This window comes from Heterocephalus glaber, unplaced genomic scaffold, assembly GCF_053883595.1.
Source record: "Heterocephalus glaber isolate CG9 unplaced genomic scaffold, H.glaber_assembly_v1.0 deba00000594, whole genome shotgun sequence".
Classification (NCBI taxonomy): domain Eukaryota; kingdom Metazoa; phylum Chordata; class Mammalia; order Rodentia; family Bathyergidae; genus Heterocephalus; species Heterocephalus glaber.
Genome location: NW_028258151.1, coordinates 1,615,738 through 1,642,237, shown reverse-complemented (window position 1 = coordinate 1,642,237; position 26,500 = coordinate 1,615,738). Strand labels below are relative to the sequence as shown.

Below are 26,500 nucleotides of genomic sequence, written 5' to 3'. Positions count from 1 at the left end.
TGCCACAACCGTGCAGCTTACATTCTAATTTGTTTTAGTTCTGAACATCTATTCAGTTTAATTCCACAAGCAGTTTTGAGCCCCTAGCCGAGAACAGGACTAGGTAGGGATGAAGGTCACCTTTATACAGGGCCTAAGGCTGGGAATTGGCTTTAGGAAAAGTGCAAGACGGACTCCTGCTTGTGTAGCATGTGCTCCATCATAAACAAGGGCTGTGTTTATTCTGCGTACACAAGCCCCGTATTAGAAATTGCTAATAATCCACAACATCCTGAATCATTGACTGCCTCACCCAGAGTTCAAACGGAGTGAGCATAGATTTGGGAGCTCTGAGCCATAGTCAAGGGTGTCTTTTACTAGTTCTCGTTTTGTTGCATTAAAGATCACTGTTTGGATAGCTTCTTGTTAAAGTTACACCCCCTCGTTTGGCTCCTTGGTCACACTCGGCCTCTTCGAGGAAGGGCTTACAAGTCAGGTGTTTTAGGATCTGAAGACGGCTTGCTTTGAGTGGAAATCTCAACTCTTCCACTAAAGCAGCTCTAGAACCTGGACAAGTTATTTGACTCCTTCGGGCTTCACTTTCCTTATCTGTATGACGAGACTAATGGTATCATCGGGTTGAGATCGGGTTAAGAGCGAGCAGTTCGTGGCAGAGCAATCACTTAATCAGTGTTAGCCCTCGATACACTGCTCGACGTCCTCTAAAGTAAGAAACTGATTCGCCTATTTCATTCCGTTCTGGTCTCTACTTTCTAGAATAATGCCTGTTTCCAAACTGCACTGGAAAACCCGTCCAGTCACTGTTATTTTTGTACTCCACAGTATTTCCAGTGTTTGGTCAGCAAAGGCGAACTTCCTGCTCTGTAAAAAATGTCCGGAGACCAGGTCCCTCTCGAGGTCCTCAGCGACAATCTCACGTCAAAGAGATCCACTCAGCGATGCCCGACACTTTTCAGAAATCACCCTGGCACCGGAGCTTCCACCCACACACCTGCCGGCGGTGAACGCTTGAGCACCACGGCCCCGCCCCGCCGCCCGGAAGTGGCGCTCGCCCCGCCCCCGGCTCGCCACTTGGCCGGTGCGTGGGGCCGCCGGGCAGGGGGCGGGGCACGTCGGCGCCGCCCCTCCTCCTTCGCCTCCGCCGCCACCGCGGCTTCCTGGGTTGAGTCGCCCGTGGCCCAGCGGCGCCAGGTGTGTCCGCCCCTCCGGACTTTTGCGCGCTCTCACCGCTGCCGCTGCCGAGATGGCGACGCGCTCCTGCCGGGAGAAGGCTCAGAAGCTGAACGAGCAGCACCAGCTCATCCTGTCCAAACTGCTGCGGGAGGAGGACAACAAGTACTGCGCCGACTGCGAGGCTAAAGGTAGCGCGGACGCCGCTGCCCCCGCGAGGCCTCCAGGGCGTGACCTTCCCGCAGCCTCCTCGGGCCGGGTCACGGGCCTGGCGGGGAGGCGGCGGGCGGGGGTCGGGACCAGCTCCGTCCGCCGGTGGGGCCGGGCCGGGGAGGCCGCAGTCCTTCCTCGGCGCTCTCCAGCCCGGCCCACCGCTCCCTCCGCTCCGTTCCCGGTGTGGGTGCGGCCGCCCCTGGCCGCGTCGCCGCCGCCCTCCCGAGGGACCATCTGGCCCCTTCCGGGCTCAGTCGCTGTCCCCTAGAAGCAGCCCCACCTGCTGCCCACCTGCCAGCTTTCTGTTGGAGAGAAAGAGGACGGTGGTCCTTTCTGGTGGGTTCCTGAATAAAATAACCGGGGAGGGGTCCTGAGTTGTCGAGCTGGTAGTATTGCTTTTTCAGACTGGCTGCTGGCTAGAACGAAGAGGAATTTCATTCCTCCTGTCTTCTGTTTCTGAAGATGTTGATGTTAGATCGTCCTAGACCAGCTGTTCTGGGAAGAGTATGTACACACACTTTCATCTACCTTGTAAAGGTGGCAGGTGCATTGTAAAGAACTAGAGATAAAAAGATCTAATTTTAGTTTGTTCAGTTGGAGGGCTTCTGCCTAAGTCTTTGGAAGAGATGCACTATTTTTAGCTGATGTGTTTTGTGTTTGGAGATCCTGATTTATATTTAATCTCTTCTAAGTAAACTTATGGAGGAAAATGTTTCAGAGTTTTAAAAGCAAACTCATGTAATTAGGTAAGACTCTCGCTTAGTTGTAAATTGGTTTATTTAATTATTTGGTGAGAAGTCAGTAGTTCTTCAAAGCAGGAGACAGTCTTGGAGAATGTTGTTCAGGATTTCTACATTATGTGACCTGGACTTCTGAAGCTTTACTCTTCTTTATTAATACCGTATAAATGAGTCATGCACGTTCCAGTTGGCTTGTAGTAGTTGAATAGCCAGGTTACTTCATCCTCAGAGCAGGTAGGAGATTACTGGACAGTCCTGTAGGAATACTGTAACTAGATCGTTTTATGGAGCACTTTTCAGTATCATAGTAACTTGACTGTGTCAGCCTTATATTTGTGCTGTGTAACCTTTTAAAACTATCCCTGATTCTTGTAGTAATATTTATTTGCCTGATTCTTGATTATGTGTGGTTATTTGGTAATACTCTACTGTATTAAGGCTCAATTGATAGCTTTTCATTATACTAGTAAAACACTCACAGATGGGTCTTTAAAAGATTAGAGGATGAAAGGAGCTGAAGTGGAGAGTCACACTTGTCATTTTGAGTAATAAAATGGCTCAGTAGAGATGCTGGTAAATATTAAGTATTCATTAATAACTGAATAATAGTAGTTTCAGTGGTTACTTTTATATCTGGAAATAATTTAAAAGTACTTTTTGTTCAGATTTCTTCTCCATAAAACTATTTTATAAAATCAGATTTTCACTATTTCATAAAATAATTTAAAAGCCTTTATTAACCACAATTTAACATTTTTTCATTTACTTGTTTTTGGATGGAGGGAAGAGAATTAGCCCTTCTTAAACTAGAAAAGTTTTACTTTTCACCTGAAAAGTAGGAAGCATTTGTTTTACTATATGTATGGGTACTAAAGTCAGTAGATGTTCGATATCCTTTTATTTTATTTATTTATTTTATTTTATTTATTTATTTTTAATATCCTTTTATTTTGGCATTGTTCTTCTTTTGTTTGTTTTGTATTTGAGAAATGGAGGAAGTGGGAGAGAAGAGAATAGAATAGTATCAACAGTTCAAGAGTGCAAATTGAAGGGCATGAACTTCAGTCTTGACTTACAAATTTTTTTTCTTGTGTAGATAAATCTAGAGTAATGTTAAAATGACGTTGTAAATGATCTGATCTTGTGAATTGATTTTATCATTCAGGAAAAATTGCATGGGTAGGGCCACTTACTGGTTTAATTAGATTGATTTTAGAGTTGTGATTATTTGGGTAATTGATACATTTAAATATATTTTTGCAGAGTTTTGGTTGAGCTCCCTTATGGACCCATTTTATAGTAGAATTCTTGGCTTATTATGGAAGAGTTTGGATCTATTATATATGTCAGATAACAGTAAATGTGGGTAGCGGAAATTTGGATTGTGCTTTTAAATGATGCGCTAAAGATCTTGTCTATAGTTTAGTTATTAAGAGGTTCCATTCAGGATACATACTGATGTTTTTCTTACTAATAAATTGTATCAAGCTTTTTGTGTGTCTTGAAACTATTTCCTAGTCAACTCAAATTTCTTTCTTTCATGTACTCAAACTAAAGCCTAGGGTTTGAGATTGCCCTATTCTGTACCTTATGATAGTTGGCAGAGGTATGTAAATTGGGTTTTGACTTTTTCTTTTCTTAGTCACCAGTTTGTTTCCTGTATGGACAGTACCTAGGCAGGAAGGAGAAAAGGATGGGATAGGTACCAGTTTCCTGCTCTTGATCCTACATTCATCAAATATGTTCAGGAACTGGAGAATAAGGACAGGCAGATGGAACTTCACCACTTTTCCCCTGGCTGCAATCATGACTGTGGGAGTTGTAAAGCAGCCCTGATTAGTTGGTGGCAGTGTGAGACAGTGAGGACTGAGAGACCTCCTTGACTACTTAAAATCTAAGTTTAATTTTTCAGAATTTAAAGCTTCATCTACAGGTAATAGCAGCTTTGGTTTTGAAACAGTGTATGTATGAATTGGCATGAAAGTGAGTCTTTTGCCTGTAAGGTTTGGACTAGTCAGAATCATAAGGTTTTTTGAACCCCAGTAGAGATCATTTTGTTCTGACTGACACTGAGAGGTGAAGGTCCTTGCTCAGAGAAAGCTCCTGAAGAAATACTCATTTCTTCATGCCTCAGATGTTTACTTGAAGACATACTGTTACTAGACACTGTATTAGGTTGTGGAGCAAACACATTTGTTAAGAAATAAAGGATTTTGTTTGGTGTGGAGTGTTTTTGCAAATGAATCATTCTCAAACAATGTTCTAAGTGCTATGATAGTGGTTGTAAGAAGTACCTCCCCTCCTTTTTGTTTCTGGCTGTTCCCCTGCACTCTGATTTTTGCCCTCTGGTTGTTTTTATAGTACCTAGAATGCTGCCTCAGGGCCTTTGCATGCACTGTTTCTTCTGCCTAGGAAGCTAACAATGTTTTGCCTGATTACCTTATTAATTTTCAGTTTTTGCTTAAAATTTCTTCTCAAGGGATATAATTCTCCTTGCTCTCCCAGATTAGGCTAGGCTTCCATTATACATGTAAGACATCATCCTGAATCTTTTATTGCATTTATAATAAAACATCATGGAAGTAATTATTGGGTTATAATTAAACATCATTGAAGTAATTATTGGGTATTCCATTGCCCTATTGGATTATCCCTACAGAAGAGAAGAGATAATGTTTATCTTGCTTAGGGTAATTTCCCCAACCCTTAGAACAAATGTGTGACATGTGGTAGGTGAATGTAACTCAGGGGATGTCGTGAAAGAGTGACTGTGAATGAGCACAGAGCCAGAAGTAGGCAGCAGGATGTGTGAAAGGAGTGGTATTTGGAGCAACCCTGTAGGAGTCACAGAAGGAGACTTCACTTTAGCTAGGTTCTGAAGTTGCAAGGGAATTTCACTAGATGGAGAAGGAGTTAAAAGGATATGACCGTGTACACAAAGGTACAGGTGTATAAAAGAGAAGAGTTTAACATGTGGCTTTTTTTTGTAAATTGTTTTAAAATATGATCATATTTGGTAATGGCAGGTCAGAGGAAGAATCAGGATGGTGAGAGATTGTAAGTAAATCACTGAATGAGGAGATACTTAACAAGGAAAAGCTTAAGAAGAACCTAAGCACATGTAATGTGAATGAATCAGAGGATATAAAGCAGAAAACAGGTGCACAGTACTTATTTTTTATCTAAAAGCATGCTTAAAAACAATTGCTGGGGCCGGGGATTTAGCTTAGTGGTCCTGCTGCCTGCCTTGCAAGCGCAAGATCCTGAGTTCGATCCCCGGTACCAAAACAAAACAAAACAAAACAAACAATCGCTGGAAGAGGGAAAATCAGGGAGCCTTCTCTTTTCAAGGCCATGCATATTGCCACTTCAGCCATTGTGCCACTGCCATGGCTGCTTCTTACCCAAAAAACTGGTGAGCTGATGGGAAAAGGATGGTGGCTGCTGCAGCCACTCTATGACTACTAGATATTTTTGTCATGTGCTTGTACTGTAGGAATATGGCCTGTGCTACACTTGTGCTTTCTATGTGCAAATAATTAGCAGACCTCAGCTTATTCCAACTCCTTGTCTTCCAGGGAATCTTAACTCTCCAGCCTCTTGAAAAAATAGAAATGTGCAGAGCCTGTTTGGTTGTGAGCCCCGGAGTCTACCATACCAGTACACTGAGGATGGAGAATGTTTTTCATTGCATTTGTTATTTTAGATTTGTTATGTAAACTTATTTTAAAATAATTCTCACTGAAAAGTAAAGATTGCTTTGAGAAACTGGTGTTTATGAAGACATTTATGCTTGCAGAATAAATTTATAACAAAAGTTTGTGATTATAATTGATCTAAAGAAATTTATCGATCTGTTTCCTCAAAATGTAAACTTCAGTGCTGTAGATCTGTTGTTCATTTAATTCTGTTGATTTTGAAGTTTTCTTTGATAAGTGTTTAGAGCCCTGATGTCAGAGCTGGGATAGAAACCACTTACTCATCATTTTAAGACTTGGGCTGCAAGTTGTCCCCCTCCTTTTACTCCTATTTTTTTTGAAGATTACAGTAGTATTATATAATTCTTGTAGGAGATCTATCTCTATATATGTATCTGTAAATATGTATAGATACATATACCTCCTGTAGGAAATACTGTAGGAGATGTATGTTGATCCATAGAGGATTTGAATCCATGAACCCATATAATTAAAATATTTGACATTTTAATCATATACTTTACAAATTCAAGCTTTTTTCTTGCTGGTAATGGTACTACTACTAGTAAAAGACCAGTAGTGTTTTAACTGGCATCAGGCCATTTTTTCCTCTTTCAATTTTCTCCATAGAAGGTAAAGAAATGTGGAGTGCATTTTAAGTTGATATTATCAGAAGTGTTGACTGCCTGATATTCTGATTATTGTATAGAATTGATTTAAAAAGTACTATATAATTTATGTGTGTAATATAAAGATATTTCTTGTAATTTTATCTGTATCACACTAGACCTATCCTGTCTCTAACCTTCTAGGGAATTTGCCAGTGTACCGTAAATTTGAAGTTACCTGTTAATTGTTTCATGTCTGTTGAGATCTCTGAACCAGCTTGTACACCAAACTCAAAACATTTTAGCACACACAACAATATCTAAGGTAGCACTTAATCTTTGTAATGTTATGCTATGAGTACTTGTTATGGTTTGGGTATAGATGTCCCCCTAAATCCTCATGCAGTCACAGGTGGGGCTTTTCAGAGGTGGCTGGATCTAGAGTGTGTGATGTAGAATTGATTCATAGTTCATTGCTAGGCCCATGGGCACTAGGATTGAGGGTGTGAGTGCTACCCTCTGGATAAGATAAAGAGGCAGAAAGATTCTCTTGAGGCCCCTTGTTGTTGCTTTTGCTCTGTTTGCCTGTGATGAACTATTTGTCCTCTGTGAGGCCCCTGTGGCACATGCCAGTCTGTCATGGAGCTAGCCAACTGTGGACTGAAACCTCTACAAACTGTAAGCCAAATAAACCTTTCCTCCCTTAACTTGTAGGAGTTAGATATTTTGTCTCAGCAGCAAAAAAGTAACTGAGACAGAATTTGGTACCAGAGAAGTAGATTTGTTGCTGTGCCTGTACCTGACCATGTAGTTTAGAAGTTGTGGAGCTGGCTTGTGGGAAGGGGAAGAGTTAGGAAAGGTTTGGAGATGCCACCTTAAAAAGTAGAGCTGGAATGCCTTAAGTGGTTAGGTGGTACTTGATGGGAGATTCTGGTCAGAGCTCAGAAGACCAGAAGGCTGATAGAAATTCTGCCAGTAAAGACCAGGCTCAGGAGATTTCTGCTGGGAAGAAGGACTTCATTGGTTGCTGGACTTCAGACAGTGTGTATTATTTTTTAGCAGAAAGTTTGTCTGCATTTTGCTCAGGTCCAGAGACTTTGCCTAAGACTGAGATTAAGGGCAGTGGACTAATTAATCTGGTAGAAAAATTTCAAGGGAGTCTAATGTTGAGGTGGTGGTATAGCTATTGTTGGGGGCTTTTATCCATATCTGTGTGGAGAATCAAGAGCAAAGAGACCAGCAGAATGATTTAAAATGTTTTGAGTTTGGCCAGAAAGGAAGCTCCAGTAATGTTGCAGCCTGCACAAATGGAACATAGGAGAAATTGATTGCTGAAAAACTGGCAAGAAAAAGCCAAGTATTTCAGAAGAAAACAACAGAAAAGATGGCCTGAGGACATCACAAGAACCAACAGCACTCCAGCCTCTGCAGCCTCAGAGTTGCAAAGGTGAAAGACTTTGCTTTGAGAAGAAAGCCCCAGAACACCATGTTCCAGAATGGCAGTGGCCTAGGGAAGTTGTTGCTCAGGATTTAGATCATAGGCCCTCCCCTCCTCCAGCCAAGAGAGAAGGAAGCCTGGCTACTGCTCCAGCTGGTGGCAGACCTTGGCATCATCCACGTGGTGCTGGTTTTGGGTTCATGCAGAATGCAAGAGTTGTGGGGTCAGGAAGGCTTCCACCCAGATTTCGGAAGAAAGCCTGGGAGGCCAGACAGTGTGCCCCTGAAAGGGCAGTGTGTGAAGCTGTGAGTGTAAAGCCGAGGATGTATTGGAGACCCCAGACGTTTGGAGAAGCCAGGAACACGGATCACCAGAGGAAAACGGCAAGGAGGGAGCAGAGCTGGTCCCAGAGAGATGCCATGGGAGCTACAATCAATTGCAGTGCTGTAGAGGAGGGACCACCCAAGCTCTTTGGAGTTCACAACTTGCCACACACTGCCTTAAATGCTGGAAGTGGAGTGGTAGGATTTAATGTCTGCCCTGCTGGATTTTGGTCTGGCTTTGGTCCTTTTCCTTTGTATTCCCCTATTTGTACCTTTTGGAATGGAAATGTCTATCTTGTGCCGTTGAATGGTGGAAGTGGTTAACTTTCTTTTCATTTGTACAGGGGCTCACAGCTAAGAGTTTGCTTTAAATCTCCGAGGAGACTTGGGACTTGGACTTTTCAGCAGTGCTGAATTTGTTAGGGCTTTGGCAACTCTTAGAGATGACCTTTTGTGTAAAGGAATGTGCATGAGATTTTGGGGGGCCAGGAGTGGAGTGTTATGGCTTGGGTCTGCATGTTGCCTCAATTCCTCATGCAGTCATAGATGGGGCTTTTGGAGAGGTGACTGAATCTAAAGTGTGTGATGCTAGGTAAAAGTTTGTGATCACTAAATCAGTACACTGATTGGTTTGGCACTGCCCTAATCCAGTAACCTGGGTACAATATAAGGGACAGAAAGAGGCTTGTTTTCTCCCTTCCTTGCTTTCGCTGTCATCTGCCCACCAGGAACTGTTTCTCCTCTGCAATGCCTTCTACCAGGCCACCTGCCTTGGAGCCAGCTGATTATGGACTGAAACCTCTACAAACTGAGTTAATTTCCCCCTTTAACTTAGGGTATTGGGTATTTTGTCTCAGCAACAAAAGAGAAGTAACTAAGACAGTACTCTCTATACATTACCTCATTTAATTCTCAAAACAAGCTCTTGATATAGGTGCCACTGTTATCCTCTTTTAGTGATGAGGAAACAGGCACAGAAAGGTTAAGTAACCATTCAGCCAGGAAGTGGAAGAGCTAGGAATTTTTCATTAAAAAAATTTGTTTTGGAGTGACCGTTTCAGCTTTTTTTTTTTTTTTTTGAGCTGGGGATTAAAGCAGAGAACAGGTAGAAAAGGGCCATGTTCTAAACGGATCTATTAATCTATTGATGTGCAGAAAAATGTTTAGGAGGCCTAATTTGAAATGTTTATTATTTATTTATTTATTTATTTATTTCTGGTACTGGGGATTGAACTCAGGACCTTGTGCTTGAGAGGGAGGCGTGGTGCCACTGAGCTAAGTCCCTGGCCCTTGAAATGTTTGTTCTTGATTGGGAGGGACCTGGGAACTTGGGTTTATGGATGGTCCCTTCACCATAAATAGTAAGAATCTCTTATTTGTGTAAACTGTATAAACAGTGTGAGTTTTGCTGAATACCTGCTTTTTTTTCTGGGAGTTTTGAATTTGCATATGTGCCCAGCAGGGGTGCTTACCTGACCAGCTCCCCAGTAAAACCTTAGGCCCTAAGTCTCTAGTGTTTTTGCTGCTGTGAAAATTTTCCGCAAACCCAGTGGTTTAAAACAATGTAAATTTATTATCATAACAGTTCTGGAAGTCAGAGTCCAAAATGAATCTTGCCAAAAATCAAGGTATTGATGGGACGATGTTCCTTCCAGTTTCCAGAAGAGGACCTGTTTGTTTACACCTTTCCTGGTTTGGAGAGGCCATCTGCATTCCTTGGCTCCTGGCTCCTTCCTTCATTTTCAGAGCAGGCAATTTGTCATCTTCAATCTCCTCCATGTCTTTTGTCATTACATCTTCTCTGGCATTTTTAAGGACCCTTGTTTTTACATTGGGTTCACTTGGATAAACCAGGATAATATAGCCATCTCAGTGTCCTTAATTTATTCACAGGGCTTTTAGGGATTAGAACATAGATATCTGCTAGGGCCATTATTCTGACTAACTACAAGTAGAATTGTGGTAAAATTGTGTATTGAATCTAGATTTTTAATGTTTTTTTTTTTTGTACCAGGGATCAAACTCAGGACCTTGTGCTTGCAAGGCAGGCGAGGTGCCACTGAGCTAAATCCCTGGCCCTTTTTTTTTTTTTTTTTGAGATAGGGTCTTGCTTGCTGTGTTGTCCAGGTTTGCTTTGGACCTCGATCAGCTGAGTAGATGGTATTACATGTGTGTGCCCAAAGCCTGGTTTTTGAATTTAGATGTATGTACGTGTATATGTATGTATGTAATTTTGTGGTACTGGGGATTAAACCCAGGGCTTTCAAACCAAGCTACATCCCCAGCCCCCTTTTTGTCCCTTTGAGATGGGGTCTTGATAAGTCACTAAATTGCCCAAGTTGGGCTCAAATTTGTGACCCTCCTGCATCAGCTTCCCAGAGTGCTGGGATTATAGACGTATGCCACTATACCTGGCTTTGAACTTGGATTATTTATAAAAGATACTGCTTTGGATGTATTTAAGGTGGTGTAGGATAGTAATGAATACAATTTATACTTGCTATTCTCACGGGAATTATTTTAAAAATATATTCATGAAAGAATCTTTTAACAGTCTGTGCATTATGGTCATTTATATGGAAAATACTAAGAAATTTGTAAGAAATAGTATAGAACGGTAGTTAAGTTTATCAAGGTTTCAGGGATCCAAGGTGAATATAGAAAAATCAGTCATTTCTGTATGCAAATAAATAATTGCAAATTGAAGTAAAATTGCCATTTACAATAACAAAATGTAAAAACTTAAGGATCTTAAGTTTAACAAAATATTTGCGATAAAGTTGCTGTGAGAAATAAAATTCCTAAAGAAATGGGGAGATAGACCATGTTCATGGATTAGATGACTCAGTATTTAAAAACTGTTCAGTTCTCTCCAGGGATTTAACTCAGTGGTTCTGCTGCCTGCCTCGAAAGTGCAAGATCCTGAGTTTGATCCCTGGTACCAAAAAAAAAAGTTGGTTCTCGGGACTGGGGCTGGGGATTTAGCTCAGTGGCAGTGCGCCTGAGTTCAATCCCCAGTACCGCAAAAAAAAAAAATAAAAAAGGTCCTCTTTAAATTAATGTTTAATTCAACATGATTCTAGTCAAAATCCTGAAGGCTTTTTTTTTTTTTTTTTTTGCAATAGACAAACAGATTTTAAAATTTTTAATGAAATACAAAAGATTCTCCAAAAATCAAAACAATTTTGATTGAAAAAGAAAATTCTAGAGGTCTTATAGAAACTGACTTTTATAATTATTATAAAGCTATAGTTATCAAGGCTGTGTGGCATTAGTGTAAAGAGAGATATAGATCACTGAAAATCCAAAAATAGATTCATTCATATGGTCAGTTAATTTTTAACCGAAGTGTCAAGGTAATTCAGTAGGGGAAACTAGTCTTTTCAACAACAGTAACAGCAATAACAACAGAATATACCTTGATCTTTACCTCATACTATACACAAAACTTAATTTGAAGTGATTATAAAACTAAATTTAGAGGTAAAACTATACATCTTTTAGAAGAAAACATGGGAGAAGATTTTTGTAACTAAGTTAGGCAGAGATTTTTTGGATAGGACACAAATATACATTTCATGAGGATAAAATTGCAAAAATGGACTTCATCAAAATTAAAAGCTTTTCCTTTTCAAAGGAAAAGGCAAGTCATAGACTGGGAGAAAATATTATATCTGATTGTTCAAAACTATGTACTATATTGCGGCCTATTAAAAAATTTGGATGTTTATAGCAGCTTTATACATAGTAGCCAAACATTGGAAACAGTCCAAATATTCATTACATTGGTGAATGGGTAGTGAAAATGGTTCATCTGAACAATGGAATTATACTTTTTAATACAAAGGAATGAACTAGTGATACAATCAGTAACATGGATGAGTCTTAAAGGCATTAAGCCTAGTGAAGTAATCCGACATAAAAGATTACATAATATATGATTTCAGCTAATATAATGACAATCTTATCTATAAAAAGATAAGATTTAAAGGGCTGGAAGTAGATCTTGTGATTGCCAGGCATTGGGATGAGGGAGATTATTTCAAAACTCAAATGCATATAAGTATTTTATTCACTTTGTGATGTTAGCAGTTGCTATGGATTGTTTTATTTCAATGTGTGTGACAGATATACTCCTAAAGTTATTTTCTTCTATGGAAATAAATTTAATAGTCTGAGTAAAAATTTTTTAAAAACAATACTCTCCTTGATCGTGTTTTAACAGATGAAAAATCCTTGATTAGTATCTTTTTTTTTTTCCCAAGTCAATTAGAATACTAATTAATATTTTAAAAAACATACAGGAATAAGTGATTTTGCCATGGCCTGTGTGCCTGAAGGATTCACAGCGTGAGAAACAACAGTGAGAGATTAAGAAACTTAAAGAATAAGACAAACTAGACAAAGAGGACAGTAAAGTTTACATAGCTGAGGGCAGGTGGAAATTCTTTTTTGTCCTGATGAGACAAAAAGCTTGGCTTGCATCCTCCACACCCTTATTTATAGTGTAGATAAAAACCAAAAGGGGATGCCTGTTTAAAACAGGGAGAATGGCTAGGGTCTGCAAGAGATAATGCTTGATGTTTCTCTGGCAAATAGGTAGAAAAAAAGATAGTCCTCTTCTAGGCCAGGCCTTGCTCCACCACGCCCTCTGTGGGAGGAGGTGAGTTAGGCCATAGTGATCTATAGTGCATCACTCCCAACATCACTCCCAACATTGTTTTTCTTGAATTAGTCATGCACAGCTTCTAAGGTTGATTGTAGCCATCTTTATAACATTTTGGTGCCTCTAGTTGTAGGATATGCTGTTAGTAATTGTGATAATCTATATAGATGTACTGAAAATACAGTGTATAGATAAGATTGTCATTATACTAGTCAGAAGAATACCACTTAAATGGTTTTAACTCCAAGGAGCTATACAACTTTTTGGTTCTATGATATTGGGATATATTTTGTGTGTAGTTTAAGATATATGTGCTGCCAGGGATTTAGCTCAGTGGTTCCTGTACCTGTCTTGCAAGCACAAGGTCCCGAGTTTGATCCCTGGTACCAAAAAAAAAAAAAGACAAAGATATATGTATACACAGTGAAACCTTGGATTATAAGTAACTTGTTCTCGAATGTTCCACAAGATGAGCAAACATTTCTAATAAATTTTTAATTTGATAAATGAGCTATGTCATACAAAACGAGTAGTGCATGACATCAACTGTCACATGATCAAAACTGAGCCAGTGGTCTCACCCAGCCTACCTTGGGGTTGTGAGTAATTATCTCCCCACAGTAAGAGGTTATGGAAGAGCTCTTGTCTGAAGGGGAAGAGGAGGAAAAGTCAGAGGAATCCCTCACTTCAGATGAGATTAGGAAGACATGTAAAATTTGGGAAACAGTGCAAAACTTTGTAGAAAAGTACTGCCCAAATAAGGTTATAGCACTGTGAATGATGAATCTGTTTAATGACAATGTGGTGTCACACTTTTTTTTTTTTTTGTAGTGTCACACTTTTGCAAAATCCTCAAAAGGAGGCAAAAGCAAGTGTTATGGGATATAGGTTCTTAAAGTTGCACAAAAAGAAAAAGATTCCATTGATCCAACAGATAGCAGCGATTCCATTAGTGATAGTTAAAGTGGTACTACACAGTAATCCTCTTAGTTACTTTTCTTGTTGCTGAGACAGAATACCCAATTTCCAAAATTAAGGAAAGGTTTATTTTGGCTCACAGTTTGTAGAAGTTTCAGTCCATAGTTGGCTGGCTTCGAGGCAGGATGGCATATCAGAGAAGCATTGCAGAGGAGAAACAGTCCATGGCAAAGCAGGGCAGGCAGAAGGCAGCAAAGCAGTGAAGCAGCAGGTGCTAGCCTTGGTGGGGGCAGTGGGAGCAGCAGTAGCAGCTTATTTTTCCTTTTATATTCTATCCAGGCTGTATGCCTGTTGATTGGTGCCACCTACACTGAGGGTGAGGCACCTTTAATCCCCAGCATTACACTTTTTTTCTTTCTTTTTTTTTTTTTGTACTGGGTATCGAACTCGGGTCCTTGGGCTTGCGCAGCAGGCAGCGAAACCACTGTGCTAAATCCCTGGCCCCCAGCATCACACTTTTAATCCCAGCATCACACATGCTAGATCCACCCCCTCTGAAAAGCCCCACCTATGACCACATGAATCTTTGAGGGAATATCTAGATATAAGCCATAACATTGTCCTCTCCCTTGTCTCCCTAATACCAGCTACATAGGTTTTCAAAGGTAAGTGCAAGTTAATTTATTTTTCTTTACACTTTATATTTTCTTTATTTTTTATTATATTTTAGTATTGTAATCATTTTATATGACTACCTTTGGGTTGTGGAACAAATCATCTGAGTTTCCATTATTTCTTATGGGGAAATTTGCCTTAATATACAAGTGCTGCTACTGGAATGAGTGAAGCTCACACCAAGGTTTCTCTCCCCCATATGTACAGTATATATGTACTTAAACTGTGTGTGTGTGATATTTTTTTTTGAGACCAGTGACTTGGAAATAATTATTTGGGGGAAATTAAAAACATGGTAATTCAGCCTGGCAACTTATCACAAGGGGTCTTCCATTTGAGTGTCTCCCAGTTTAGAAAGCTATTTGAAGGCACAACCATATCTTTTTCTGTCATTTATCATATATCTGCTGCAATTTCTTGAATAGGCCAAGAATTCAGGGAATTTGTCAAAAAATTAAAATTAATTTGTTATATGGTTGAAGGACTTTGAAAAGATCTCCCAATTTTAATAGCTTTCTTTTTGCCACAGTTAATAGCTGTTTCTGGGCAACTAGACATTGGAATCAAAGAAGGTTTTTTCTTACATTTTTATCTCCTCTTAATATTTCTTTACTGTGACTAATACTGTACTTTGGTTTTTGTTTTTTTATTTCTTTGGGGTTTTTTGTTTTGTTTTTTTGAGACAGGGTCTCACTATGTAGTTCAGGCTGGCTTGAACTCACTGTGTAGTCCCAGCTGGCCTCGAACTCACAGTGCTCCTTCTGTTTCAGCCTCTTGAGTGCTAGGATTACAGACATGTGCCATTACACCTGGCCTGTGCTCTGTTTTTGAAATGTAGCTCTCAAGAGGTCTTTTTCCTGAGATGAGCTTGTCCCAATCTAGGACATATAGGACAAAATTGTGGATTATATTTAGTGGCAGATCATGCATCATGAACTTGATTCAGTAGGTGATAGGGACTCTATCAGCTTAATGTATGTTCTTCTGTTTAGAATGTGAAAGAGAGGCATGGTGGCACATGCTTATAATCTCAAGTAGTTGGGAGGCTGTGGCGGGTGGATGGAAAGTTTGAGTCCAGGCTGGGCAATTTGGCAAGACCTTGTGTCAAAATAAAAGTGGCTGGGGATATTGCTCAGTTGTTGAGTATCCCTGAGTTCTATCCTTGGTACGGAGAGGAGAGAGTTGGGCGTGTGTGTGTCACATTTTAAGATTAGAGTCTAAAATCAGCTTTCAATGGGCCTTGAAACTCCTTAAAGAATAGTGTATACGATTTTATGTCCATAGCCCTGTACAGTTACCCTTGTGAAAACTAAAACTTCACTACCTCAGAATAAGACTTCATTAAACAAACTTAATGTAGGATTTCTGCATTTTAAACTATTCTATTCATTTATCTTATTGCTATTGGAAAATGGAGCTTAGGTGGGTATTCTTCAGTTGGGTTCCTGGATATGGTTTTAATCTTAAACTTGTATAATCTTGTTTTGTTTTTTTGTTTTTTGTAAACTTCTTTTTGGTACTGGGGATCTAGCTCGGGTCCTTGCGCTTGCACAGCAGGCAACAAAACCACTGAGCTAAATCCCTGGCCCTTAAACTTGTATAATCTTAACAAGTGTTGACATATTAATACGGTTATCTGTGATGACTATTGAATGATATATATGAAGCACTTGAGTCTGGTGTATAGTATGTAATCAGTAAATGTTGAATTTGAATCTAAGTCTTGCTTAAATAGTTCCACTAGCAAATCTGTGCTTTGGATACCAGTAGAAAAGAATATGGTTAGAGATAATTTGAAATGTATGGAATTAAAATCAGGTTCCTGAATCTAAATTCCTTTTCTGTTATCTGCAGTGAGTGTTGGAGATAAAGTGGTTGCTGTCTATGTACAGCAATCATTCACTGACCATTTTAGCTGTATCAATTTTACTAGATATTTAAAAAGGAATGAAGCATAGTGTCTATTTTTAAGACAAAAAATTGCTATTACTGTGCTTGACCAGAGTACTTGGCAAATGTTAGTTCTCCCCCTCATATATTAGAGTCCTGTGTGTACTACTTGGTGTAAATAGTTTATGCAGTTCTCTACGAATTCCAAAGGACTGTGACGTTTACACACTGAAATGGGAATCCTGAAACTTAGATTGCTAACTTGTGCAAAATGCATGGAACCAGAGTTCTAAATGAAATCTGCCAGTTTGAAGACTCTTGTGCTTCTACATCTCATGTCAGGTGTTCTTCTATGCTAATACGCGAGAATAGACCATGAGGAATTCCACTAACTGCAGTACTTGAGAGACTCCTGACTGGAGCCCAGCTGTGATTGCTTTGCTGTGGCCCTTGCCCTGCTCCTGCTGGATCCTTCCTAAGACCTGCGGAAAAGAGGAAGGAAAGGCACTAAGCCCCTGAGGAGGAGCTGAGCAACAGCTTAAAGGACTCTCTTATTGGCTTTATCCATCTTGAGTTTCATTTCATCTTACGTTTCATTTTATTTCAAATCTCATTTCATCTTATTTCAAAGTTTAAGAAGAAGCCATACTGATGCCTTATGGCACCTGTGTGGATTTCAGAGTCATTCACATTCATGGTGATACAAACATGGAGGCCAAGGAGATATTTTATTGTAACATACATTTAGAAGACATGGCAAACTTGTGAACATATTGATACAGAGGTTAAAGACATTTCATACAGCACATTTTAAATTTAAAAAATAAAGCCAAATATTTTTGGTTTCTTTTTCTTTTTTCTAATTACTTTTTTAAGAGAATGGTTTTAGGCTTCATATTGAAAGAATTGCTTTTCCTCCCCGATTTTGTCTAGTTTTATTGTGAACTTTTTCTGAATTTAAAATTATTTTAATTTAATTTTAGATGTAATTGATTACTTTATGAGGCTTAGCCTTTTGATTCATTATCCTGGGAAAGGTAAATTTATTAAAATATTTGATATACTTTTACTTTGTGACGTGATTTCTTTTTCTATTTTCATGAAATTAATTTCAAAAGCAAAGGTCCCTATTTCTGCTGCTATTACTCCCCTCATTATTACATTAAGATAATCTTCCCTGTGAAAATTTTATTCAATTACTGAGCAGAGAATTTTTCCTTTATTTAGTGAAAATTAGTTTTTACTTGGAAAATTTTTTTTTTAAAAAATAGAGACAGTGATTTCACTAGCATAGATAAAGCAAGGTTACCAGGTGACTTTTCTTTTTTGACCATTGTCATTTGTCTCAGATTTAGGCAGTTTTTGGGGATGAATTTTAACATAGTTGTTAAAGCTATGCCTATAAACAATAAGAAGCGAAGTTCTTTTTCTTCCCTCAAATAGATATTTGGCTAGTTTTCAAAAAATACAGGTTACTTTGGGTTTCTGGTCCAGTGGTCAAAAGGACATCAAATTGCTATTTCATCTAACAAGTTAGTGAACAAAATTAAATTAATGGAAAAATCAACTCTTCTTACGTCTTTTGGATAAATGAAGTCACCTGGCAAAATGTTGTCCCCAAAACTAGATAGGTTGGAGAGTACAGAGAATCACAGTTTACTAGAGCAGAAACCAAAGAGCAGGAACTGCTTGTTGGAAAACCTAAATTTTAGGTATGAATTGCTAAGGCTCAGAGTGGACAAGACTGAGGATTAAAAGCTTCAGAGAAGCCAGGTGTGGTGGCCCACACCTGTAATCCCAGCACTGAGGGAGACCGAGGCAGGAGGATTGCATGGTTGAATCCCACCTGGGCAATTTAGTGAGCTCCTAGTTAAAAAAGGCTGCGGATGAAGCTCAGTGTGAAGGCCCTGGGTTCAGTGCCCACTAGTGCAACAAAAGAGAAACAGAAAACCTCCAGAGGAACCATTCATAGACAGTTTCCCACATTTTTGTGAGATTTACCTCTAGGAACTCAGCTAGACTCTCACAGTCAGTACTGGAGAAAAATGCCCTAAGGATTACAGGAGTAGGAGAGGAAAAGAAATCATTTTGAAATATTATACACTAGAATGAATTTTTCTTAATGAATTTTGCCTTCAGAAGGAACTGGTTTTTTGTTTCCTCCTGACTGAGGGTACTGCGAAGGATAAAAGACTAAGAGAAAGGATTGTTTTAACTGGGGGGCGGTACTGATCTTAGCTCTTCCAAGGCTGACATCATGAGCCCCAGACTTGTCAGTGTTTATTGATCATGCAGGATAGCAGTGGACATAAAGGCAAATGTAGGGAACAGCAGGACTAAGACACTGATGAGAACCAGGCTTGTAAAAAGGGAGGAAGGATGCTTTCCTGTGAAGGACAGGTCATAATCAACGAGTAAACTGTGTTATCTTTAGCTAATGTTTGATCTGGGAGAATGGCTGCACAGAGTCCTAAATCCTCAGCTGTCATGTCATTTTGCTATCAGAGATGTCACAGTATCATTGACCATTGAGATCTCAATTGTGACTGTTGGCATAGGGAGTTCTGTTTCTGTATGACAGCCAAAGGCTCATCTAGCAAGTCACGTGGGCCTAGGACAGACTCACAATTTAATCAATAGCCAATTTATAAGCCAATTCAGTAATATTTTATAGCCTGCCCAGTGTGGTTTCAAGCTGGTCTCCTGCACCCAGTACTGAGGATTGAACCCAGTACCTTCAAACTGAGCTGCATCCCATGACTTTTTATTTTGAGACAGGGGTTTTGCTAAGTTGCTGAATTGCTCAGGCTGGGCTAGAACTTGCTGTCCTCCTGCCTTAGCTTCCCAGACTGCTGGAATCACAGGTGTGCCCTACCATGCTCAGCTAGGAAAAATTATTTAACCAGCGGTTAGCCTGTGTTAGGGTTTTATTAGAACCTTATTAAACTGATCTGTGGAAAGAGAAATACCCAATGATAACCTACTTCATCCTGTTTTACCGCCAAAGGGTGAAAAACCGAGAAGCACTGGTGAAGTTCACATTCAGGAGGCATAAGACCCACTGAAAGTGAGACAGAATCACAAAATTGTAGAATGCCCCCCCCCAACAATTCACCACCGTATTAGTAAAAACATTTAATAGCAGTTTAGCAATTTTTAGAAGTTCATTATGTCTGGCTTCAAGAAAAAATTACATGACATACTAAAATGCAAAAAAAGTTAAGGTGCTTATTTTAAATTTCACAAAGTATTTTCAAGATACCTGAAATGGTAATGGCTGTTTAGCCTCCATCTTGTGGAATATAGATTATAACTGGAAAACATGTAACAGTATTATCATGTGTTTAAGTGAATGTATAAAGCATGTATATATATAAAATTCTTTTTCCATTAAGTTTATTGGTACATTTTAGGTATACAGTATGATGACATTCATCATTGAGAATATGTACCTATACATGATGTACCTTGGTTCTTATTTTTTCCCCGCATTCCCCTGTTGTGCCTTCAACCCCTCCACCTCTCCTTATTTACAAAGACTTTGTTTCCGTTTTGTCCTTTTCTCATATTTTTTTTTACTTCTTTCCTTTCCCCTACCCTTCCATGCCCCCTTCCCTTTGGACCTTTTCTTTCTATTTCATATTATCTGTTATACATTTTGATTCTTATATACACTTTTAGTTTCTCACACCAGAGAAACTATTCGGTATTTAAACATGTGTGTCCTATTTATTTCACTTAAGAGTTTGGCCTCAATTTTGCATCCATGTAGCTATAAATGTCTCTAGTTTCTCATTCTTTATGGCTGAGTACTACTCCATTTTATAAACAAAAACCACATCTTCTTTATCCAGTCTCCAGCTGATGGGCAATTGGGCGATTTCCAAGCTTTAGCTATTATAAACTGTTGCTATGAACGTGGGTGCACATACATTACTGTGGTATAATTCTTTTAATTCTTTTTGGGAAAATACCCAGCAGAGGAATAGCTGGGTCAAGTGGGACCTCTAGTCCTAGTTTTTTTGAGGTATCTCCATATTGATTTTCACAGTGATTGCACCAGTCTGCACTCCCATCAACAATGGAGAAGGGTTCCTTTCTCCCCACAACCTGCCAGCATTTGTTGTTGGTTGATTTCTTGATAGCAGCCATTCTTTATGGGGTGAGGTGGAATCTCAGTGTTTTCATCTGCATCTCTCGAATGACGAGTGATGTTCAACAATTTTTTATGTGTTTATTTGCTGCTTTTATGTCTTTGAGAAATGTCTGTTCATTTCAGATGCCCATTTTTGGATTGGTCTTTAAATTTGGGGGTCTGATTTGAGTTCTTTATATATTTTAGATAGTAGACCTTTGTCTGAGGAACAGCTGGTAAAAATTTTTTCCCACATTGTAGGCTGTCTGTTAGCTCTGTTGGTGGTTTCTCTTGCAGTGCAGAAGCTTTTTAATAAGATGGGATCCCATTTGTTGATTCTTTGTTCTAGTTCCCGAGCTACTGAGGATTTGTTCATAAAGTCTTTTCCTCTGCCAATGTCTTCGAGAGTTCTACCTATCTTCCAGCAAGTGTTTCTGTTTTAATATTTAGATCTTTAATCCACTTCCATTTTAGTTTAGTGCATGGTGAAAGATAGGGGTCTAGTTTTAGTCTTTGGTAGGTTGAAATCCAGTTTTCCTAACACCAATTATTAAAGAGGCTATCTTTCCTCCAATGAGGGTGGTTGGCTCCTTTGTCAAAGATGAGGTAGCTGAATATGCCTGGAGCTGTTTCTGCATCTTCTGATCGATTCCACTGATCCTTGGGTCTGTTTCCTTGCCAGTACCATGGTGTTTTTCTCACAGTGGCTTTGTAGTATAGTTTCAAGTTGGGGATTGTGATATCCCCTATCATGTCTCTGTTGCCTAGAATTGCTTTTGCTATTCTAGGTCTCTTCTGATTCCAAATGAATTTTTGGTTTGTTTTCTCTAGTTTTGTGAAATATACTGTTGGGATTTCAATTGGGATTGCATTGAATCTGAATAGCAGTTTTGGAAGTATGGCCATTTTCATTATATTGGTTCTTCCTACCCAGGAACAGGGGATGTCTTCCCATTTTTTTTTTTTTTTTTTTTTTGGTACCAGGGATCAAACTCAGGTCCTTGCGCTTGCGAGGCAGGCGACGGAACCACTGGGCTAAATCCCCAGCCCTTTCCATTTTTTTTATATCCTCTTCGATCTCTTTTTTCAGAGTGCTGTAGTTTTCAACGTAGAGGTCTTTTGCTTCCTTTGTTAGATTGATTCCAGATATTTCTTTTTTTTGCATGCTATTGTGAAAGGAATTGTTTCCCTAATTTCTCATGTATATAATTAATACATAAATGGCTAAAGAAATCACTGTATATTTATATTGAATAGATTTATCCAGTATACACTAAATTCTTTCAATTTAAATATTTTGAGTTTTTGTAGAGGAGTTCAGTCCCAAATAATATTTACCAGAGCTCCGGGCCACATGTCCATGTCTGGTCATTTTGTTTTAGAGGCTGGAAGGTTGCAGAAATATTAGGTAGGGGTCCTTTTCATATCTAAAAGCAGGCACATTCTCTGAGAGTTAAATATGCCATTTCTAGTTAATGTAGTAATGCAAGGTTTTGAGAAAAAAATTGATTCAAGACTTTGGACAGAAGAAAAATATCAGAAAGAGTAAGGCTGGAGGAATTACAATATCCGATATCAAATTATACTACAAAGCCATAGTAACAAAAACAGCATGGCATGACACAACAATAGACATAGACCAGTGGAACAGAATAGAGGACACAGAAACAAACTGACATAATCACAGTCATCTGATTTTGGACAAAGGAGTCAAAAATATACATTGAAGAAAAGATAGCTTCTTTAACAAATGGTGCTGGGGAAATGAATATCCACTTGGAAATGATTGAAAGATCCCTTTCACCCTGTGCAAAGATCAATTGAGAATGGATCAAAGACTTGGATATAAGATCTGAACCTCTGAAAATACAGGAGAAAACTCTTGAAGCCATAGGTACAGGAAATACTTCCTGAATAGGACTCCAATAGCATGAAGTAGTGATTATATACCAAATAATTATTTAGCTAATTTATTCATATACATGCTTGGCAGTAATATAAACATGTTTCAAAATTTTAAGTGCTGTTTATTGGTTGTCTCACATAGAGATAGTGATTTTGTTGGAAATCACCTAGAGAGTAGTGAAAAAGGAGAGAGGTATTTATAAGCATCTTTATGCGTGAAGAATTTTGCTAATGGAAAGCACTGGAACATTTGTAAAGAAGTAAACAGAAGGCTATAATGTGTTTGCTTCAACTCTTGAATTTTTAATCTGAATTTTGAATGATGCTAAAGTCACTAGGCAAACAAAGAATTATCACTTAACTAGGCTTAAATTTTAGAATAGTTGGACAAAACAGGATTTTATTTTTTATTTTTATTTTTATTTTTTTGCGGTACTGGGGATTGAACTCAGGATCTTGTGTTTGCAAGATATGCACGGTGCCACTGAGCTAAATCCCTGGCCCAGGATTTTATTTTTTAAAAGAAGAATTATTGATTCTTAAAAATTGAACTTCATTTCATTTTCTCTTTTCTGTTGTTGTTGTTTTTTTGGTGCCAGGGATCAAACTCCGGTCCTTGTGCTTGTGAGGCAGGCAGCAGAACCACTGAACTAAATCCCCGGCCCATCATTTTCTCTTTTTATCTTTTGGCATCTTGATGACCAGCAAATCCTTAATCACCATAATAATTTAACTTCTTTGCTAAAGTAAACTAACATTTAGCAAATGTCAAGGAAATGCTGTATTGCAGATTTTATTCCTAAAGAACCTTCTCCATTTCATTATTTCTTGAATTAATTTATGTATCATTTCCTCCTTCCCAAGTTTGAGGTATAAGTGTGAACAATGATAGTAGTTACATATTTTTCTCTACAATATTCTTCCTCCAATTGACTGGACTTGTAGATTGCTCCTCTGCTATTACCCTGAGAGGCAAACTGGTGTAACGGTAAGAAAAACATGGGCTTTAAAATCTGATTGCCGTACATAACTCAACCCTTCCAGTATTGGCTCTGATTCTTTCCTTTCCCTCCCTTCTTCCTTCCTTGGGGGCGGGTATGGTGTTACGACTTCGTAAGCCTTGATGTCATTACATGTACAATGATAATAACTGTGCAGGTCGTGAGGAACTTGTGAAATAGTGTTTGATACAAAGCAAGGGTTTGACAAATGAGCAGCGTTTGGCAGTTACACCCACTCTTAGTTATTTATTTTTTTAGCACTCAGTTATTTTATTATTTTACAGGAAGCATTTATGAATTGTATTTATTTTTTTAACATAATTGAACAGATTCAGAGATTAGACCAGTACAGAAATACTTTATGAAGGTGCAGGGAAGAAGGAATTCTTTTTTTTTTAATTAACCCTTTACTTGGTGGCCCACTAGAGTAGATAGCATTAGTACAGTAGAGGTATATGAGAAGCCTTGCCCTACACTTTTCAGACATTGACTTTAGTGATACATGCAGGCCACAAGCACAGGGAATATTCTGGGTTGCCATGTGGAAAATGTAGTGCAAGCATTAAGTGTTAAAGAAGTACAGAGAAAGAAAAAAATCACCAAGAATGGGAGTTGGAAGAGAGGTAGTTTAATTGAACTTCAAATGGTACAGTTATTCCAGTTAGGGAGAACCTGGTAGACAGGTTTGTGCATATACTTAGGGACCATGCTCTGCATTTCTGGAGGCAGGCACAGGTCTCAGGGAGAAGAGGATAGGCAAGAGGATGATTGCTTTTGGGGAGTCATCTGCATGAAGTGTTTACTGGAGCCACAAAAGCATGTGACTGGACTAGACATTTTTCTATTTAGAGGATCAGTGAATGAGACTTACAGGGAGGCAGCAGGAGGAAGTAGAGCTATTGAAGGAACTAAGACTTCAAGGGAAACTGGAACACAGAAGCCTCAAGAGAAGAGCGTGTTAAGAAGATTTAGGAAAATGAAATGCAAAGGGGGTAAAAAGAACTAGAAAAGATTGTTTTATTTTTTGTTTTTGAGGGACATTAACTATTTTCTAGGCCTAAATTCCATCAGAGCCTGTTTCCATTTGCTGTGTGGTGTGGTAAGATTGTGAAAAAAGTGAAGTTTAGTATGTTAGCACTGTTTTTAGCACTTTGGATAAGTTTCCTTGATGTCTTTGTTTTCTGCAATTAGATTACTTTTTAAACAAATGTTTTTCTCATGAAATTTAGACAATTTCTATACTGTGAGAAAAATTTTTGCATTTTATTTTGCAGCCGAAGGAATGTTGTTAATATTTATGTAAAGGTCTTGAAATAAGTCTCAGTTGACATCTTCTCAGGGTTATTTTGTGTTGTTTAGGGGATTATATTTAACTCATGAATAAACAAAAAATATTGACAAAAACTGGTCTCTGGGCAGACTTGTCAGTTTATTTTTAAAAGAATATAACTAGCACATTTCTCTCTTACCTTTGAAGAAAGGAAAGCTGTTTTGCATAAATGAATATACTAGTGTTTTTGATGCAATACAATTGGACTTCCTAACCATTTCAATGTAGTATATAAAGTGGTGGTTTTATTACATGTATATATATATATATGCCCTCTGGTGGTAAAAATGCATTATTGCTATTAAGTCAATAGCTTTAGTAATTTCTTTTGAATGTAGTAATGATGTATATCATCTAGCATAAGGAATTACTTTGCAAAAAATGCTAGTGCCGATTGAGAAATAATAACCTAATATGGTTATGATTAATATTACATTATGGCTCTCCCTCTCTTTGTATTTGTGTATTTGTGTGTTCTTTTTTAATTTTTCTGTGAGTTCTAGGTATGTTGTTATTGTGGATACTACTAGCGACATATGGTTATTTAATTGAATTTAAACATTCAGTTCCTTTTTCCAATAGCCATATTTTGAGGCTTTTGACTAGGAGATACTGTGTTGGACAACACAGATTATAATTTCTAACATCACAGAAGATTCTGCTGAATAGTACAGTATGTTCTAATTTGAAAATTTTAATAAGGACTATTTTCATGAAGTAATGACTGTTCTTAAATTTGTAATAAATTTCTGTGCCATGTACTTTTCCGTTCGTTTGTTTGCTTTTGTTTTGTTTTTTTTTTCGTTTGGTATTGGGGATCGAACTTGGGACCATGCACCTGCGAGGCAGGTGGAGGAACCACTGAGCTAAATTTCCAACCCAGAAAATTGTTCTTTCTGTTTTTTTTTTTTTTTTTTTTTTTTTTGGTACTGGGGATCAAACGCAGGACCTTGAGCTTGTGAGGCAGCCGGTGGAACCACTGAGCTAAATCCCCAGCGTCATGAACTTTTTCCATATAAAACAGTTTCTAATTAATTCCAATTCATTATGGGGATCTGTTTGATAGGATTTAAGATTTTATTGTGGCATGTACTTTAATGCAGCTTACATATATCTACTGCCAAATGATTACAGTTTTCTCTATGGACTACATTGAATATTTCTAATATATATTTTTTTGGTACTGGGGATTGAACTCGGGACCTTGTGCTTGCGAGGCAGGCGGCGGAACCACTGATCTAAATCCCTGGACCCCTATTTCTAATATTTTGATTCTCTGTTTTAAATATTCAAGTTAGGTGAAAAATGATGTCATATTTTCTCTGTGCCATTTAATTGAGATTAAAAGCTTTTTTCCCTTTTTGATGGATATTTGAGGTGGAAAGAAAATTGAATCAGAAAATATTATACAACTAAGGCTTTTTAACAGTGTGAATAGTTTAATGTATGTTGATTAAAAAATACATTCGTCACTCAGTTTTCTCTAATGTTAACATCTTAGAAAACTATAGGAGACTATTACAACCAGGATATTGATATTGATACAATCCACCAATGAGTAAAGTTTTATTTGTACTCACTTGTGTAGGTGTGCGTGTACATATGTATTGGATTCTGTATAGTTTTATCATATGTCTTCACCACTGTCAGGGCATAAAGCAGTTAGAGCACCACAGGATCTTTCAGGCTGCTGCTTATAACTGCATATCATACCTTTCCCCACTCTGCACTCCCATATCCCTCTTGGCAACCACAAATCTGTTTTTCATTGCTAAAATTTAATCATTTCA

General features: G+C 38.5%; 1 protein-coding gene and 1 long non-coding RNA gene across 5 annotated transcripts in view; both read left to right on the top strand.

Annotated features, from left to right (window-relative positions):
* The first annotated feature begins 1,110 nt into the window (after nucleotides 1–1,110).
* Smap1 (small ArfGAP 1) overlaps nucleotides 1,111–26,500 on the top strand; it is a 170,658-nt gene continuing 145,268 nt past the window's right edge. For 2 of the 4 annotated variants that reach the window (XM_087205137.1, XM_087205136.1), the window contains exon 1: nucleotides 1,114–1,361. In XM_087205137.1, the coding sequence (XP_087061263.1) occupies nucleotides 1,244–1,361 (118 nt within the window). In that variant the 5' untranslated portion in view covers nucleotides 1,114–1,243. Of the gene's footprint in view, nucleotides 1,362–26,500 lie in introns of all 4 variants that reach the window. The other 2 variants (XM_004863998.4, XM_004863999.4) reach the window with 2 other exon arrangements.
* On the top strand, nucleotides 1,536–22,888 carry LOC147829469 (uncharacterized). Its single transcript, XR_015448885.1, has 2 exons — nucleotides 1,536–1,719; nucleotides 5,702–22,888. It is a non-coding gene; the product is annotated as an uncharacterized LOC147829469 (long non-coding RNA).